General features: G+C 48.7%; 1 protein-coding gene across 11 annotated transcripts in view; it reads left to right on the top strand.

The window, feature by feature from the left end:
• ABLIM1 (actin binding LIM protein 1) overlaps positions 1 to 8,746 on the top strand; it is a 299,644-nt gene extending 290,898 nt beyond the window's left edge. For all 11 annotated transcript variants that reach the window (XM_082721481.1, XM_082721486.1, XM_082721488.1 and 8 more), the window contains 3 exons: positions 1,618 to 1,692; positions 2,606 to 2,686; positions 3,761 to 8,746. In XM_082721481.1, the coding sequence (XP_082577607.1) occupies positions 1,618 to 1,692; positions 2,606 to 2,686; positions 3,761 to 3,874 (270 nt within the window). In that variant the 3' untranslated portion in view covers positions 3,875 to 8,746. The remainder of the gene's footprint in view (positions 1 to 1,617; positions 1,693 to 2,605; positions 2,687 to 3,760) is intronic.
• The last annotated feature ends 10,363 nt before the right edge of the window (positions 8,747 to 19,109 follow it).

Below are 19,109 nucleotides of genomic sequence, written 5' to 3'. Positions count from 1 at the left end.
ATATACAATGAAGTAGTACTCAACCTTCAAAAAAATGAAATCTTGCCATTTGCAACAGTATGCATAGAACTAGAGGGTATTACACTAAGCAAAATAAGTCAGAGATAGTTATCATGTGATCTCACTGATATGTGGAATTTAAGAAACAAAATAGGATCACGGGGAAGGGAGGAAAAAACTAAAGATGAAATCCAAGAGAAACCATAAGAGACCCTTAATCATAGGAAACAAACAGGGTCGCTGGAGGGGAGGACCGTGGGCAAGTGGGCGGACTGGGTGGTGGACATTAAGGTAGCGAGCACTGGGTGTTACGTGAGACTGATGAGTCACTGACCTCTGCTTCTGAAACTAACAATAGGTTAATAGTTAATTAATTGACTTTTAATTAATTAATTAACTGCAAAAAATCTCAAAGCATCTCTATGGAAATGAGACCATGAGAAGCAGGGTGTGTAAGAATGAATTCATTACTCCTGCCACGTGCTGAGTACTCAGTGAGATACACACGTGGTGTTGCCATGCTCTCTAAGAAAGCTGTGGTCTGCCTGTCAGAAATGCACGTGACGGAGAGACAGGGACAGGTTGGGTTCGGGGGAGAGAAGATTCCCGTGATGCGCGCCAGAATCGGAGAAGGTGGAAATACCTTCAGGGTGTCGGGGGAAGCTTCCATGAGGAAAGGGCATTTTAACTGACCACTGCAACTGGAGGAAGCATTTCCTGGGTTGTAGGGGGCAGAGACGTGGTATGTACAGAGACCCCCGCAGAGAGAGGAATGTGGTGCATTGGAAACTGTCAGGGGAATTGCAGTAGGATGAATGGTATTTTGATATTTCCGTGTTCTTCTATGATCTTATCCTTCTGATATTTTCTTTTTCTTTCCTTTCTAGATTACCAGGTATGGAACAGTGCCTCTTCTCGAGTTGGCCACACCAGCGAAACAACACTGCCCAATGAAGACACGGGTGGCTTCTCCCCGGAAGGGTTTCTGTTGAGAAGATCCCTATTGGGGTTGATCTGTCTGGTTCATTAGTACATAGATGTGAGGAGTGATGAGGATCAGGCATCCTGGTGTGGGTGTCGGGCTGGCTCTGTAGGCCTTGGGGCATGAACCAGGCAGGTGTCGGGGGGGACCTTGCTCTGGCCTTGGAGAGTCCTCTCTGGGGTGGAAGTGAACCAGCATCAGGGGTCTGCTCAAATACAGATTTGCCGTTTAATCATAACCACTCAGTACTTTCGGTCCTCCCCTCCCTCCTGTGGTCCAGCTGTCTTGGTCAAAAGAAAAGAGCTGTTCTGGTACCATTCCTTTTTTGCTGGACCCTAAACCTTACAAAATTACGGTGGAGAACGAGAAAAGGGGAAAAAATGCAAGGAAAACGAAGAGTAAAATAAGAACACGATCACGGATATGGCACTTGGAAGTGGAAGTGGAAGAACAGTATTCCCAGTCATCCTGCTTTTATGGAGCAGGGATCTCATTTTGAAAAATGTATGCTGATGAAGATGACACATCTACAGGATTTGGGACCCAAACGGGGAATTTGGGGGGGTCACAGAGTTCCCCCCACAGCTCCGTGTGGTGTCGTGTGTTCCTCCTTTCAACCAGCTTTTCTGTTGCAGACTCTCCCAGATGGCCACATGTCTGGGACGAGAATGGATCGAGGGGTGTCCATGCCCAACATGTTGGAACCAAAGGCAAGTACAGCCAATCTCCCTATTCTCACATGGGGTCAGCAAACCAGGCATCATCCTGAAAAGATGGGGCTTTCTTTCTACCATTCTCAGTGTTGAGGTCCACTTGCTTCCAAGCTGATAGGTCAGACAAGGCATGTCAGAAAGTACCTGGACACTCACTGGTTTTGTCACACTGAGTCAACAGGTTTAAGTCTTCACAGGGCGTGGTACTATGGGTTCACAGTAAAGCACTAGCCTGCCTCTCATGAGCTTAGTACTCGCTTGGCCCCTGCTGCCAGCACCGCGAGGCATGCCCACGGCCGAGTGGGGCTGACCATGCCAGATAGGGTGACCAAGACATTGCATTTGCCTAGGATATTGCCACTCTTAGCATTGGAAGTCTAGCATTCGGGAACTTCCTCAGTCCCAGGCAAACTGGGATGGTTGGTTACCCACGCTCTAGACCATTCTGAAACTCCAGAGGTGTCTAAGACTGGGCTCCCCAGTGACACAACTGGGGCTTATTTCAATGTCCTCCGCCAGAACACTGCTTCTGGGCCAGCTTGGTTTCATGAAATCGTGAGGCAGTCATGGAACAAGATTGTTGAGCCCTGCAGCGGTACCCTGGCCCTATCAACCATGTCCTGTCATTTCACTTCTAATTTTTTACCCTTACCCCCAAGACATAATAAGTTGGTATTCTTTCACTCAACAAAGCCCTCCAAAGACACAGGGCTCCATGAGACATGGTGAGCTGAGAAAAGGGTAAAAGAACTGGCCCCAGTCCACGGGATATGGGAGGAACCCATCACTCAGACACCTTAATTATAGTGTCTTAGAAGCTATATCCTGGGAGTACTAGGTTTTAGCGAGATTCTGCTTTTTAATCAAATGGACAGCAGTGTTCTGAAAGAGGTGTTTCTCTGCTTCTCAGATCTTTCCATATGAAATGCTGATGGTGACCAACAGAGGGCGCAACAAAATCCTAAGAGACGTGGACAGAACCAGGCTGGAGGTAAAAACTAACCAGTCCCAACCGCAGGGACCGTATTTACCCCCAACTTCCCCCTAAGCAATGTTTCCATGAAGGGGGGGGGGGGGGGAATCCACCTCCTATGGCCGATAGAACTAAGGTAACTTGGGGTTAGATCAGCCTAAATATGTGGTAAAGCCCAGAAGATGAGCCAGGAGACATAGAATGATGTTAGTCACCTTCTGAGGAAGCCCGATGTTGCCATAATTATGCCTGGTGTTGTAGAATGGGATCCCATCTCTCTTCAGACATCCCAGCACCTGGGTTGAACTTTGTCGAGAGAGGGAAGGAAGTACTCAGTGAAGAGGTTTGCCCTGGACAAGTTTCCCTCTTGGCTGTTTCCACACTGCTAGCTGAAGGGTTATCTGGGTGCACATACCCAAGATCCCCTTAGACACGCAAGGCTGCTCATACTGTTCTGTCTGAGTGATTTTAATTAAGAAAAACTCCGGCTGCCAGTCTCATAAAGAATCATTACTTTTTCCTGACGAAAGGCAGTACCTTTGTATGTGAAGTCAGTTGGCGCAGAGAAAAAAGGCTCTACTATCCCAAGGGAATGGTTTAGGAGGGATGACAGATGGAATCCATTCTCCTGGTCGACCAGGCGTCCTGCAGAGCTCCTGCTGCTGCTGCTGCTGCTGAGCCAGGAGGAAGCCCCAGGGCTACCCAGACCCCATTCTGGAAGTTTCTGGTTTTCTTAGTGCTGTGGTCCATTTTCCCTGCATCTTCTCAGCATCCCAAGGACCTGAAGTGGAGTTGCCTCTAGCTTAACGAATCACCTTCGTATGTCCCATCACCGGGTAGCGTATTGTAATAATTGTAATGGAAATAATCGTTACTCCGCCAGCTCTGTCCACTGGGGTGGGTGCCTCACCTGGGCCAACCAGGTAAGGAGCCAGTTGGTCCCGGGCCTGCCAGCCAGCCTCAGAGGTAAACTCCTCTGCCATCATTCTGCCTTGCTTTTCAAAACCATTACTTAAAATGGACTCAAAATCAAGTGTCAAGGCCATCCACATGGCCATCGGGACTGACCACTGTTCTTTCTCCCACCCACAGCGCCACTTAGCCCCAGAAGTATTTTGGGAAATCTTTGGAATGTCCATACAGGAATTTGACAAGTTACCTCTTTGGAGACGCAATGACATGAAGAAGAAAGCGAAACTCTTCTAAGCCCGCGCCACCCCCCCCCAACCATGTAGACAGCAGTTAAGAAAAGGACTGACATGGCGGCGACACATAGGATGTTGTGTTAAGGCCCAAATGTGATTGGAGCATTCGCAAACTTTAGACAGAATTCTGTCCCTCAGCAACAACAAAACAGGAAACCTGACTAAAACACCCATGAACCAAATACTGGGCCAGCCACTGGCAACACTTGCCAAGAAGTAATGGGGTCAGAATTTCTGTGTTCCCCACACACTCAACAGTAGTGTTCACACGTGACCTTCCAACATCACCTTATGTACACAACAGGAGCTACTTCTTCCTTTTCCTTTATCTGTTGTCTAACCCGAGTGCTGACTGTTTGGGTAAGAGCCAGCAAGTGCCCTTAGGATGCCGCATGGGAAAAAGCAGTCGTAATCATTCCGAAGCAGGAATGTATTGTGTAGCACCACGGCTAAGGAGGAAGAGCCTGAGGGATGTACCCATGTGGTCGCACCACTTCGCACACCCCTGTCCTCACTGGCCTCATGAAGCCTGGCCTGGGCCCCAGCGGGATGGAAATCCGAGGTGGGGAGCTGGGCAGCTCTGAGCGAGTGGGCTGAATAGCAGCCACAGTCATTTTTCGTAAGCTCCTTTTTCTCTACTTTTTGCTAGGACCTGGTTGGCAAATTACTTAGCTATTACTAAAAAAAAATTCATAAATAAATAAGAGAAAGAGAGGGAAAAGGAATGGTTAGCCCTTAATTCTTTTTCTGCTTCAGATTGTATGCCTCCCTCTGCCTCCCCACCAAGGACAGGTGCTATCGCAGGCCCCTACTGCAAAGAAAGGAAAGGGAGAGATGATCTCCAGTTGTGTGCTGTTGGATGATTTTTGCCCCAGGGCCGCAACACTCTTGGCCAACAAAAAAAAAAAAAAAAAGGAAGGAAAATCCCTGGTCCCGCCAATGCAAGTTCTTCTACTTTACATCCCCTGCTCCTCACCCCAGGGCCCCTGAATCTGATCAGGCCCACTTGGATTTGGGATTTTTTTGAGGTCTCTTCAGTAGTAGGCTAAGGAAAGGCACGCTTTGCTCTTGGAAATCTCTGCAGCTCCAGGGTATATTGCCTCAGACTGATTTCATTTGACCTTTTCAGCTTTCCTTCTTGCCTAGCTCTGTTGACTTCACAGTGTGCGTGTTCGTGCGTGTGTGTGTGTGTGTGTATGTGTGTGTCATTGGACGCCCCAGTGTAGTCTGAGGCATCTGCATGTTATTTTGCATTTCGTCTCTGCTCGGGTGCTGCAGCTTCCGAGGGACATTTGCACACTTGGGTGTGACTCAGAGGTCAGCACTGAGGTCAGACCTCACCCGATGGGGCATCTGTGGAAGGCTGTTGGGGTCGGAAACCAGCATCCCCCGCGATGCATATAGCTCAGATCTGCAGCACAGTGAGGACCCCAGACCTCAGATCAGGCTGGACGTGGACCTCGGAGCGTCCCACCAGAGTCTGCAAATTCAGCAACACCAGATTCGAAGGGGAGCCCAGGGTTTCACCAATGCGTGCATGTGAGACCGACCACATCGTGATTCCCGCACGCCTCCAGCCGTGACTCTAACGAGTGGTGAGGCGGACAAGGGAGGGTATCTCCCTCCAGCTCACACGTGGGTGGTTTTCACATTTGGTCTCGTGCTCTGGGGGCTCTGCCTAGGAATTTAAATTCTGTTTTAAAGCCAAAGGAGAAATCGTTTGAATTCTCTTTGTACGCCACTACTTTTAAAAAGCTAAGAAATTCTTCCTGTGGCCACCAAGTATCCGAATTAGTTAGTAGCCAATCTCCACGGTAAAGAGCAAACAAAAATAGTTCTGGAAACTGCTGCAGACCTGTAACATGGCACCCGCTCCATCACCTGGGTGCTGTGAGGAGATCTGGGCTGGCTTTTCCCGTGTGCTGTTCCCGAAAGCTCTAGAGCTGCTGTCCTTTGAGTGCTGCACACTGCATGTTTGAGGCCTGTTTTCACATATACAAGCGTGCATGTGTGCATATGTGCCTGTGTGCACGTGTGTGTGTGTGTGTGTGTATTGGACCTACTAAAATACTTCGCAAATGATTCTCATGGAGCAGACCTGAGACAACCAGCTCCTCGTTGGGCTGAAGCCCCTAGTTTGCAGGTTGCAGTTTGGTGCCTTGAGTGGCCTCTTGCTTTCATTCTCTATTTCTGCTGCCCGGTCTTTGCTCTCTCTGACGACAGCAGCCTCAGTACAATGCCTGTGAATCCTAGTCCTGGCTTCGCACTGGCAAAGTGGGAGGAGTGGGGACCATGGTGCCTTCCCAGTAATCCACAGTGAGGATGGCCAGATGGGTCCCAGTGCTGGGCTGGTGGAGAGAATTTTTCCATTAACGGGGATTATAAAAGACCCTCAATGTTGTCGTTGGTTAACGAGTTATGACCCATGCACATGCAAGCAAATGTCAGGGTGAGAAAAGTTGCAATGATAGTTAAAGATCTGAACCCAAAACCTGCTCCCACCGATGAAACTCTACTTTTCATATCTCTTTTGAATTCTGTTCTGTACCCAGTGTGGAGGTACAGGGGCGGAAGCTTCTTTCCAAGTATATTAGCTAATTTAAACTATACTGTGCAAAACGCATTACTGGAAAATGTCCATAGCCTCCTGTCTACGAAGAACGCAGTGCTACGCTCTGGGGAGGGGTTGTGGGAAACCATAACATGGACTGGGTTGCCCAACTCCACTCTCCGCAGAAGGCTCCAGTGGAGGGATGGGTCATGGGGCAACCGGGTTCTCTTAACTGCCAAATCTAATATATAGGCTACAATGGCCTCGCCATTTTTTTTTTCTTTTAAACTGGGCTCAGCACGTTTGTCCTCAAAACGTCCAGGCCACTGTATAGGAGATCAGTGTTCTCTGCTTGAACCCAACTCTGCATGGCACACAAAAATTCTAGTTGTGAATGCAGCCCGAGGAACAGGCTTGTTTACTTTAGGGGAAGACTTCGACACGAGGCAGGCTTTCCTGGTTCATACCCCAAGGGCTATATTTTTGAGCGCTGGGCTCATTTTTGATTCTTTAAGTACCCAGCGCCTGCATGAAGCAAAAGAGGCCTCTGACCGCCTGAAAGTCAGCGCTTTAAAGAAGAGTCCGGAAGAGCCAGGATACCATTTACTCTTCCCGTGTGGTTCAAGATGAGACCTAAAGAGAATTTGGAAACTTGTATAGCTAGCTAAGCGTCTGTATTTTGGTTCATGTTAGTAATGAAATGTCCTTAATGGGAATTCTTCAGCAACTAAGGACAAACTGCCTGTTCGCTGAAAGCTCCCACAGAAAAGCCAGGGTCAGTGGGTCCTACCGTGCACACTCCCTCTGCCACTCATCCTCAGTGTGGTGACCGCCGTCAACTCGACTTCGAGAGAAGTCTTGCTGGAAATGTTTATAAAACTTTCACTTAATTTCTTTACACTTTAAAGCAAACACCTTTTTCTAAAGAATTGCTTCTCAGATGATTCTATAAAATATACATGCTTTTGCAACTTAAAAAAAAATGGAATTAACCACTTTTGACTAGGTAGGTCTTTCTAAAGATTCTTTCAAAAAGCGTTCGCGTTCTGTGCGTGGAAGGGGTAGGCGAGCCCTCTCTTTGACTGTCAGGAAAGAGTGGGGAAGGCAGTGAACTCCATGAACTTCATGTAATCTCCCCGTCTGTGTCCTCTGAGACCAGCTGTTTTTACAAATCACCTCTTCCACATGACTGGTCACTGTTTTATCCACTCTTCCTAGGCCAGCCTTGACCTGACTCGATCTTTAAAATAATTTTCTTTGGACAAACCAAGTGTTTGTGAGTAAACCCTACAACTCACTCATTAGGACTCCCTTTTGAAGGATGTTCTATTCAGAAAAAAGATCATTTCAGGCGTGAGATTTGCTGTGATATCACCTTAAAGTGATAATGTACATTAAGGAAACTAGGCAACTATGCTGTGATGAAAGAGAAATTTTTACTTTGGCTTAAAAAAAAAAAAAATCACTCTTTCCATTTGCTGCCAGGAAACCATGAGGAGACGGTGATTGATCTGCTTTGCATATGGGTTTTTGTGTTTGTAAGTGGGTGAGTTTCATTTATGGCAAAGTGGAAAGGGGGAGGCGGTCTGTTTCAGCTGGAAGAAATTTCTAAGCAGTATATGTAAACACAGCAAAATCAAACAAATGCAATGATGGTTGGGGTAATGGACTGGCAGTTGTTCCCATGAAATAAAATCCTTCCCCAAAGTGTCTTCTCTCAAGAATGAAGACCCCGCGAGTCACTTTTCAGACCTCACTCACCAAAGGTCGCGGGAGACACCACTAGATCCACTGCCATTCAGAAAGGTGGGGAGCCCCTTAATGACTGTACGTGCCCGTGTTTCCTTATCCTGTGGAAGAGAAAACAAGTGTCCCCGATATTGATGTTCCTTGTGGGTTCTGGGTACGGACCCGTCCAGTAATAAATGTGTGGTGTCTGTGAGTTGCTGACAATCCTGCATCCCGTTCTCTTGGAGTCCTTTCATTTTAAGTTCAGTTGAATGGAATTTTCTTGCAAGCGTCAGAGGACGTCCAGTTCTTCCTTCCCTCCCCTTTCAGAAACATGGAAGTGAGTATTGGGAAGAACCGCTGTGTACAAGATGTGTCGTGTCCCCGTGAAAGTGAGTGGGTGTCGGTCTGCGCCCGGCAGACCACAGACATGTGCAGAGGCAGGGGTGGCCCCGCGGCCCCGCGTTGCTGTGCTTAAGGCCCCGACCTGCTTTGCGCTCCTGTTGCAAGCCACACTCGCTCCCCGCCCTGCCCTCCGCGTCACTGCTGTACACTCACCACTCAGTGAATAAAGTGTGTGCTTTATTCTAGCCACAGACGCCTCCACGCCGTGTTTCCTTGCTTCTCTGCACCCTTTAGTAGTCTGTCCTGTTCGAAGAAATACTTTTGATAACTTTTGATGACCAGCACAAAACCAGAATCAAACCAAAGCCTTAGGAATGCAATTTTAGCACACAGGAGGGCTGTGGAGAGGGGGAAATTCAACAAATAGCAATGGTACATTCCAGGACTGTCCAGTAATCAGACCAAATTGACCAAGTTGGCCGAAGGGAAAATACGTATTTTTTAGAGGGAGAGTGCGTGAGCGCGGGTGGTGTCGGGGAGGGAGAGAATCTCAAGCAGACTCCCCGCTGGGCGCAGAGACTGTCCCGGGGCTCGATCTCACAACCCTGAGCCATGAGCCATTATGGCCATGAGACAGAATCAGTAGTTGGACGCCCAACCCACTGAGCTACCGAGGCGGCCCTACAGGGAAAATATTTAAATAGAGCCGTTGGGCTGTGCTGGTCTCTCTGGTGTTTGGTTTTGTGACACAGCAGTGCCAGTCTCATCATCTGGACAAGAAGGGGGAATTGAAGTCGGAGGACAAGAGCTTGTGAACCACGGCGAGTGGGGGCTACTTACCAGGAAACTGCAGCGCGATGGTAGAAATAGGTCTTTCAGAGGTTTGACCTCCCCTGCGTTATCAGACTTTGGGTGAAGCAATCTAGATTTTGATTTGCATGTTATTCTCACTGCCACACATTTGCGCCTACTGGAAAACACGATGTATTTAGACTCGAGATGGCCTGTTCTGACCATAGCTTTTCTACGGCGTGTCTGTCAAGCCTGTTGGCTTAGTCAGTTCAGGCTGCTATTAGCAGACTTCCATAGCCTGGACGGCTGGAACAGCAAACATTCGTTTCTTACAGTTCTGGAGTCTGGGCAGTCCAAGATCAAGGTGCTGGCAGATCTGGTGTCTGGTGAGAATGTGCTTAGGTTTGTAGATAGCAGACTTCTCGTGTCCTCACAGGGCAGAGAGAGGAAGCAAGCTCTCCTGTCTCTTATAAGGGTGCTAATCCCATCATGAGAGCTCCACCCTCCTAATAACCAAAGTCCATGCCTGCTAATGCCATCCCAGTGGCGATTAGGATTTCATCATATACATCCGTGGGGGGGTGGGGGTGAGGGAGACACAAACATGCACTCCCTAACACCCATCCTGGGGACCAGTCGCACTAGCGTTCATGTGGACGCTCATCACAAAGCTGGGAGCTGAGACTGTGGGGGTCAGTGTTCTGTCCATTTTGCAGACCGTTGGCACGTTGGGTTTACTACTGTAGGAAACGGGTCAGGAGGCCCAGCTAGAGGCCTGTGTTCCATTAACTTCTGTCCCCACCTGTGCTGGCGTCACCACTCTGGGCTCTGACGACTGCAGTCCGTGTTGACCTTCAGCCTTTACCTTGAGCTCTCCGTGGCTTTTGCCACAATGATCACCATTTCATTGAACACTGACCCCCTGTGTCACTTGTTAGCCCTCACACACAGCCAGGTTCACAGCCCCAGGCCCTTCACGGCGCCCGCTGCTGTCCCTCCCACCATGCCGCACCTTCGAATCTGGCCCTCCAGCTCTTCCAAAGCCCTGCGACTTCCCTGAGCACACCATGCTCTCTCCTGCCGCTGGAGCGCATTTCTCTCGGACAATGTCCGGTTCTTCGAGGAGGTGGAGAGCGGGAGGACCTGGCCCCAGGGACAGGAGGTAACGGCAACACTGACTGTTTGAAATCAGTCATCCCGAGCTCTTTGGAGTTACCCGTGCGAATTTCCCATGGGCACCGTTTGCCCTGAATCAAAGACAAGCCTGAGTTCACACCCTTTCGAAGAGCCTGCCTTGATGAGCCCAGCCCAACCTGCTCCAGGAAATTCTTTGCACGCCTGTGGCTGAACATCACGTGTGACACTCCTCAAACTTTGCCCAGTGCTGCTAGCTTGGCGGGTGTTTCTGCTCCTCCGTTGAACTGAGGTAAGGTCTCTGGCGAGTGCCAGGCTTTGTGTGAACCATGCTTCTCACGACAGCCCTACGAGACGGGTCACTGCGGCGCGGCTCTACAGGTGACCCCAACGTTCAGCAGCTCATGCAATGTGCCTGCTTAAGCCGTAAAACTGGGACTGCGGAGGCCTATCTTCAAATCCCATGCTGTTCTCTTCTGCGTCTCCATGACCTTCCAAAGGCGAGGACTGCCTCTCCCACATTCCAGATCTCCCGGGGTCCGCGGCAGAGCGGAGGTTCTCCCCGTGAGACTGGCCATTTACCTGCACTAGGCTGCGAGCCCCAGCACGGCTGCCAAGTTACTAGTCCGAGCAAGCTTGGGGGAACTCGCTAGTTCCGTGTCTTAGGACCAGTTCTTTCGCCTCCCTAGGCCTCAACTTGTTCATCTGCAAAATGGCCAGAATACTAATCCCCATCAGAAGACTATTGCTTCATTTTAACTCATGTTGAGCATCACACAGTATCCAGGACATAGTAATTGCTCAAGAAACATCAGTGATCTTTATGAAGAGTAATTGGCCCCAAGAACCCCTGCTACTCTGAGCCTCAGTCTCCTCATCAGCAAATGAGGAGTGAATACCGGCATTCTGGATACATCCTGGGGGTTGTTAGGCTGAATGAAGCAAGGTGGAGCGCTCAGACACAGAAAAGCGTTAATTACACTGATAGGTAGTTTGGGGGAATGAGGGTTTCTTGGTACTACTTAGTATCACTACGACTACTAAGTAGTTTCATCATTCAAGAATTTTAGTTTTTTGTTCTGGGCTGCTTCTCCCCCAGTTTTCATAAATATCGCAGTGTGAAAGCAAGCCCACAACTTCTTTTATCTGCTTTAATAACAGCCCGCCCTTTGTCTAGTAACACTCGGGCGAGGCTTGAGATCATCTGAAGATGTGCCAGTGAGGAGTAATAACAAATTATCATGCAGTAGCTGAGTCCGGCTGTGGGGTCAGACTCGCTGGGGCTGGGGTTCCACCTCCACCAATAATCAGCTGTGGAACTACTGACAATTTGCTTAACTTCTTGAAGCCTCAATTTTGCTTTCTATAGGAGAGGAGTAATAATAGCGACCTCAAAGGGTTATTGCGAGCCTCCGGTAGAACAGGGCTTGGCACCATACAAGATGCACAGTGACAAGCTTTAATTCAAAAAAAGTTGCTGTCATGTAATGAGGAGCTGTATGTGCCCAGCCCTTAGCTGGGCATATCTTGTGGTTTATCCCACACACCTCTTTACATCAGCCCTCCACCAGCAACCCCCCCCGCCACCGCCAGCTCCCCAGTTTCGAGATCAGCATGTAGGCAAGAGTCATACAGGGAAGAGCTCAGGTCCCCTCCATGGGCACCATGGCCAGCCAGGGTGGCAGACTGCTCAAAACTAGCATGCCGGGCGCCTGGGTGGCTCCGTGGGTTAAAGCCTCTGCCTTCGGCTCAGGTCATGCTCCCAGGGTCCTGGGATCGAGCCCCACATCGGGCTCTCTGCTCAGCGGGGAGCCTGCTTCCTCCTCTCTCTCCGCCTGCCTCTGCCTACTTGTGATCTCTCTCTGTCAAATAAATAAATAAAAATCTTTAAAAAAAAAAAAAAAACTGTAGCATGCCAAGCTGTCAGCTCGGGGGTCAGCTCTTCCCAAGGGTTTTGTTTTGTTTTGTTTTTTAAGATTTTTATTTATTTATTTGACAGACAGAGATCACAAGTAGACAGAGGCAAGCAGAGAGAGAGAGGGGGAAGCAGGCTCCCGGCCAGGCAGAGAGCCCGAAGCGGGGCTCCATCCCAGGACCCTGAGAACATGACCTGAGCTGAAGACATAGGCCTTAATCCACTGAGCCACCCAGGCGCCCCTTCCCAAGGGGTTTTGAAGCTGTGGGGCCCCAGTGCTTCCGGAGTCAGGAGGATCTCCCTAAGCTGCCTGAGGAATCCTTTAGAAACACCATCCGTGGAAGCGCTGAGACTGCTTTTCATGAAAGATGCCTTTGCTTCCAGAAAGATCTTTCTGACTGTATTATTTCAAAACAACCAAGGCAGCAAAGGCTGAGCTGCCAGTCCTTACAGTATTGGGGCATATCTCCTCGGTTCCAGAAAGCCACCAGGCCTACTCAGTCCCTCCTGCCCATCGCGGGAACGGGGTTCCTGCTCTCTGCAGGGCCAGCCCTGCCTGGGTGTGTCCCCAGCCCTGCCCTTTTGGACGCGCTCATTGTTGGCCGGAAAGTGCTGGGAAGGGTGGGGACTTGGCTCTGGCAGCTTTTGAGAAAGCCCAGGGTGGTCAAAGGACTAGTGCCCAAAACTTCTGGGAATCCCAACCCTGTGCTTGAGAACCTGCCTCCACGCCCTGAATTTCCTACCCGCCCTCCCAACCCCAGCCCTTGGTAGGTCAGGACTCTTGACAAAAGTCAGAATCTTCACCCCTTCCACTCCTACAGCCCTCAGGGGTGGGCAGTCGTGGGTCAGGGCCCTGGAGGAGGGGTAATATGTCCACATGGAGTTTACTTTCTAATCTCAACTGGATAAAAATGCTCTCTGGGCCCCGCCATTGCCATTGTGCCAAGTACAATGGCCGCCCCTAGAGAGATTTTTTTCCATATTTATTTGTGCTTGTCCCCCTGCGGCTGTGTCTTAACTCAGCCCTTCCCCTCAGATAAAAAGACAAGTAGTCTTGGGAAAATTTCTCCTCCAAAGCAGAGGCAGTTTCTGCTTTGCCCTAAGCATGTTTTCGTGGCGGGACCTCCCAGAACATCCCTGAGGGCCTGGAGGCCGGGTAGAGTCTTGGGCGGCTTCCAGACACAGAGTTTGGGAATCTGACTCAGGTATACGAGTCCGGATGGTAGGGAGAGCGTGGAGGGCGGCAGCAGCAGACATTCGGTGAGGGCCTCTGGAACGCCAGTACCCGAAGTACTTGGCGAAGATTAGTTCATTTAATCTGCAGAGGGTAAGTCCAGGGTGGGGAGAGGCCCCCTGGCAAGTGGGTAGGCTTCTAACCCCTCCCATCAGGTTCAAAAGCCACGTTCCTCCGAAGGCTGTCACCGCTCTCGGGGAGGAGGGGGGGTTCTCTGAAAACCAGGCTAGCACATGGTTTTCTAAGGATTTGCCACAAGGACCATCTTTGCAAAGACAAACACCAGCCTCCCTCGGCAAGGTGGAGCCTGGCCATGAATAACAACACTTTGTTCTAAACTGGACACATGTTGGCACAGAAAGAGTAGGTCCTTTCGTTCCTGCTTTTGTGTTGGAACATACCTCTCGTAATGAAAGCTAGAAAATGTTCATGGCCGTTACTTCCCATCAGATAGGAGCAAAAATCTGCTGGATTCTCCTGGGAGCTTTTTGTTTTCGTTTTGGTTTGAATAGAACCATTTCTAATGTCCTCCACATAAAAATAGGGTGTTTCAGACCATTCACAGTAAATTGCTAATATTTATTGATCATTAATCAAATGGCTTCTGCCAAGTGTTCACCTCTGGGTGCATTAGCAATGATCCCACCAGCAGCACGGGCGAGGGGTAACCCTTGCGATGCAAATCAGAGGTTGCCTGATTTGTCCAGGTTCCCTTGGCCCCCTGTGGGAGCAGCCAAGAAGGCTGGGCCCAGGTCTAACTACGAAGCTCATGTTTCTGTGCACAAGGAGATTCTGATTGGGTAGATCTCGGGTGGGAGCTGAGAAGCCGTATCTTTAAACGAAATTGGAAAGCTTCCATGGGATTCTTGATGGATCCACCAGGTTTGGGAACCTCTGCCCCGCACCTACTCCTCATGACATAGTCTCAAGTCAAGAGCAGAGCTGGTCTGGGACTAACCCGAGCATCTGTCACCAGGCTCGGTCACTCCTTGTCCCCCCTAATTCATGGAATCAGCAGTCAGACAAGGCCTGGAAGTCTGCCCTTGCAGAGAGGCCCAGGGTCCCCAGTGGCCTCCTACAGAGTCACCAGCATCACCCTTTAGCACCCCTGGAGCCCAGCCCTCGGAGCAGATGACTTCAGAATCAGCTCAAATGTCACCTCATTTGCAAGAAGATTAAGAAGATTGTCTCCATTGAAAGAGAGAAGGCTGAGAAGAGAGAGAGCCAGTCCGCCTCCCTGGTGCAGAAAGGGAAAACAATCTGTTGGCGTTTGTTCTCCCTTTCTGTGCCCACAACTGTAAGAAAACCCTGAATGTTGAAAAATGGCCTAGAAATCTTGCTTTTTTATCAGATGACTTGTTTTTTTTCCCCCAATGGGCTCACTGTTTCTTCAGCCTATTATGTGCCAGCAGGGGAAGTGGAAAGAATTTCAGGGTTAAGTTTTCTACTGAGACAGGCCCTCCAAGGAAAGTTGTTAACTACTTCCAGGGCCTGGCTGGAGTGGGAGTGAGAATCAGGAAGCCAGGACTGGTGGTGACAGATTCTTCTTTTACTTGAAAGCAGTCATTTTTATTTATTTATTTTAAGTAATCTCTACCCCAAACGTGGGTCTTGAACTCCCAACCCGGAGATCAAGAGTTGCCTGCTCTACTAGCTGAGCCAGCATGCGCCCCCTAGTTGTTTTTGTTTTTAAACTCAATACTTGAAAGCATCAATAGTGGGTTGAAATAGTAAACCCCCGATAGATATGTCCACCCAGAACCTCAGAATATGCCTTTATTTGGAGTAAGGGTCTCTGCAGATGTAATGAAGGCAAGGATCTGGAGACAAGATCATTCTAGATTCCGGTGGGTCCTTACAAGAGACCAAAAAGAAGACACAGAGGGTTGCCCGGGTAGCTCCGTTGGTTAAGCATCTGCCTTCAGCTCAGGTCATGATCCTAAGGTCCTGGGATGGAGCCCCAAGTTGGGCTCCCTGCTCAGCGGGGTGCCTGCTTCTGCCTCTCCTTCTGCCCCTCCCTCTGCTTGTGCTCTCTCTCCCTGTCTCTCTCAAGTGGATAAATCTTGAAAAGAAGACGAAGACACAAAGATACATGCAAAGAAGCCCATGTAAGGACAGAGGCAGAGATCCTACATAGACACAAGCCCCGGAACACTGGGAGCCACCTGAAGCTGGAAGAGGAAGGAATCTTCTAGAGCCTTTAGTGGGTGCACAGCCCTACCCACACCTTGGTTTGGGACTTTTGGACTCTAGAACTCTGAGAGAATAAATTTCAACCTGGGATCCTTGAATGGAGAAGTTTCCTTCCCTCCTCCCTGTGTAGCCCAAAAGCAGATGTTACGTGAACACTCACATTTGGGGGGGAAAGTGCAATGAGTGGAACCAAAGAGGGGAACGAGTGAGAAGTGGCCCTGAAAGCTTGACCTTTATCTTTCTACTTTTGGGTTCATACATTATTTCCCATTGCTACTTTCTACCTGAATGTATTTCAGCTTTTAAAAATCTGTCAGAGCACTTTGGTTGGTCCTACAACCCCTGTATTCCTGGTTTCCGGGTAAAGTGATAAACACTGTTATAACAAGGTCTCATAGGATGAAATAACCTCCTGGAGGTCTCGGCCACCGGAAGCTGGTCAAGTGGCTGGTGCGGAGGAGGCGTACAGTGTACAGGGCTTGTTGAATGACTCAAAATGTTTTTACTAGCTGTGCTAACTTCCCTTTATTCTCAATGGCATACGCATCCCTAAGCCATCCTAAGATCTGTTCTTAAAATTTCAGTAACATCTATTCAGTATCTAAAGAGAGAAAGGAGATGCTTGGTGTTGCGGGAAATAGGAACGTGAATCTAATCGGGGGCGGGGCTGGGTGGGTCACGTGAGGGGCGGGGCTCGCAGCTGCAGGAAAGCTTCCCCCTCAGCATCATGCACCTGCCAGCTCCGAGAAGACGCAGTCCCAGCGCTCAGCAAGCTGAGAGACTGGAGAGCAGCGCAGAGGAGTAACCTGTAGATTAGACCTGGGGCCCCAAGCAGATGGAATGTTCACAAGCTAAAAAAGAGATCAAAACGGACCAAAAACCTAAATGTAGACCTTAAACCTATAACATTTCTAGGAGACAATTTTCATGACCCCAAGTTAGGCAAAAGTTTCTTAGATACGGCACCAAAAGCATCATCCATAACATGTTAAAAAGTAATAAATGAAGAACTTATGCTTTTCGAAAGCAATCCTAAAGAGAGCGAAATCACAAGCCTCAGCTGGGAAGAAGTACTTGCAAATCACAGATCTGCTGAAGGACTGGAATCCGGACTCCACGAGAATTCAAATATACCGAGTGCTGGTGAGGACGCAGGGCAACCGGGCTTCCCGCCCGCTGCTGGCTGGGATGCAAAATGCAGCAACCACTTTGGAAAAGAGTTTGACAGTTTCTTATAAAATTAAACATACAGCTGTCCTATGACCCCCGAGTCCCACTGCTGGGTGTTTGTCCAAGTAAAGTAAAAAAAAAAAAAAAAAAAAAAAAAACTTGGTTCAGGGGCACCTGGGTGGCTCAGTGGGTTAAAGCCTCTGCCTTCGGCAACGGTCATGATCCCAGCATCCTGGGATCGAGCCCCACATGGGACTCTCTCCCCAGCAGGGAGCCTGCTTCCTCCTCTCGCTCTGCCTGCCTCTCTGCCTACCTGTGATCTCTGTCTGTCAAATAAATAAATAAAATCTTAAAAAAAAAAAAACAACTTGGTTCACATAAAAACTTGTACATAAGTATGTATACTGACTTTATACCAATTGCCAAACATCCCAAATGTTCTTTAACTGGGGAGTGAGTGGATAAGCAGCTAGGATTCATCCCCACAGTGGGACAGTACTGAGCAATAAGAAGGAATAACGTAGGGCAACAGCACTAGGGAGGCACAAATGCTTTGTGGGAATCGAAAGAGGAATCACAATCAAAAAGTTACATAATGGGGCGCCTGGGTGGCTCAGTGGATTAAGCCGCTGCCTTCGGCTCAGGTCATGATCTCAGGGTCCTGGGATCGCGCCCCGCATCAGGCTCTCTGCTCGGCGGGGAGCCTGCTTCCCCCTCTGTCTCTGCCTGCCTCTCTGCCTACTTGTGATCTCTCTCTCTGTCAAATAAAATAAATAAAATCTTAAAAAAAAAAAAGTTACATAATGCCTGATTAGGTCTGTATGATATTCTAGGAAAGGTGAAACTATAAGGGACAAAAAAACCACAAATCAGAGGCTTCTAGGAGACAGAGGAGGGGACGGGTTGACTACAAAGGGGAATATGGAAATTTGGGGGATGGTGAAACGTTCTGCTTCTTAACTCCCCACGCTGGGCGTGGAACCTACTTTAAGTCAATCCATCCATCAATCAATCCTTACCGAACTGTACCCCCAAAAAGCTGAATTTTGTTATATGTAAATTGTACCTTCATTTTTTAAAATTTCCCCCAAAAGACGGAAAAGCAGTTCAAGTCCACACATTTTCAATGACAGTACTTTCGTATTGGGACCTTGGAGATGTTGTAAAAGAAATGTGATCCCTATCCAATCATGAGAGGCTGATAGCCTTGCTAGGACGTCGGCACCATGCTAAGCACTTGGGATAAAATTGTGAGGAAACAGACATGGATCTAATAACCCCACAAATGTAATGGAGGGTACAAGTGTGTGAAAAATTACTTCTGATTAATTCCCAATTCATTCTAGAATGTCAGCAAAGCCTCCTCTGGGGAAGGCTTCTGTCTGAGTTGCTTGCACTGGGCACGAGCTGCAGTGGGGTGCAGGATGGGGCAGTGGAGGGTGGAGCAAAGGATGACTGGTCGGTTTCTGGATTGCACAACACCAGTCATGTACTTTGGAGTAGGAGCAGATTTGGGGCGGGGAGGAAGACCATGAATTCACCTTAGGAACGAGAGTTAAGCTACAGGAAACAACACTTGATTAAGGGCAAAACTATGCAGTGGACCCAGTAGAAATGAAACCATGTATCCGCATGAAACCTTGGACATAAGTGTTTATAGTGGCATTATTCATAATAGACCAGAAATGGAAACAACTCAAGTGTCTATCAACTATTGAGTGGATAAATAAAATGTAATATATCCACACAGTGGAATATTATTTAGCAAACATAAAGAAATGAAGTACTGATATTTGCTACCATGTGGGTGAACTCGGAAATTTTTTGTTAAGTGAAAGAAGCCAGGCACAAATGGAATGGAATGGTCTTCAAGAATATTGTTATTATGTGGGGCGCCTGGGTGGCTCAGTGGTTTGGGCTGCTGCCTTCGGCTCAGGTCATGATCTCAGGGTCCTGGGATCAAGCCCCGCATCGGGCTCCCTGCTCCGCAGGAAGCCTGCTTCCCTCTCTCTCTCTCTCTCTCTCTGCCTGCCTTTCTGCCTACTTGTGATCTCTGTCTGTCAAATAAATAAATAAAATCTTTAAAAAAAAAAAAAGAATATTGTTATTATGTGACATTTCCAGAACAGGCAAATCTATTGAGTTAGAAGATAGTTTGGTGGCTGCCCAAGGCT

The sequence above is a fragment of the Mustela nivalis genome, assembly GCF_964662115.1.
Source record: "Mustela nivalis genome assembly, chromosome: 2".
Lineage (NCBI taxonomy): Eukaryota > Metazoa > Chordata > Mammalia > Carnivora > Mustelidae > Mustela > Mustela nivalis.
Note: the sequence above shows the minus strand (reverse complement) of the source record. Positions and strands in the feature narration are given on the sequence as shown.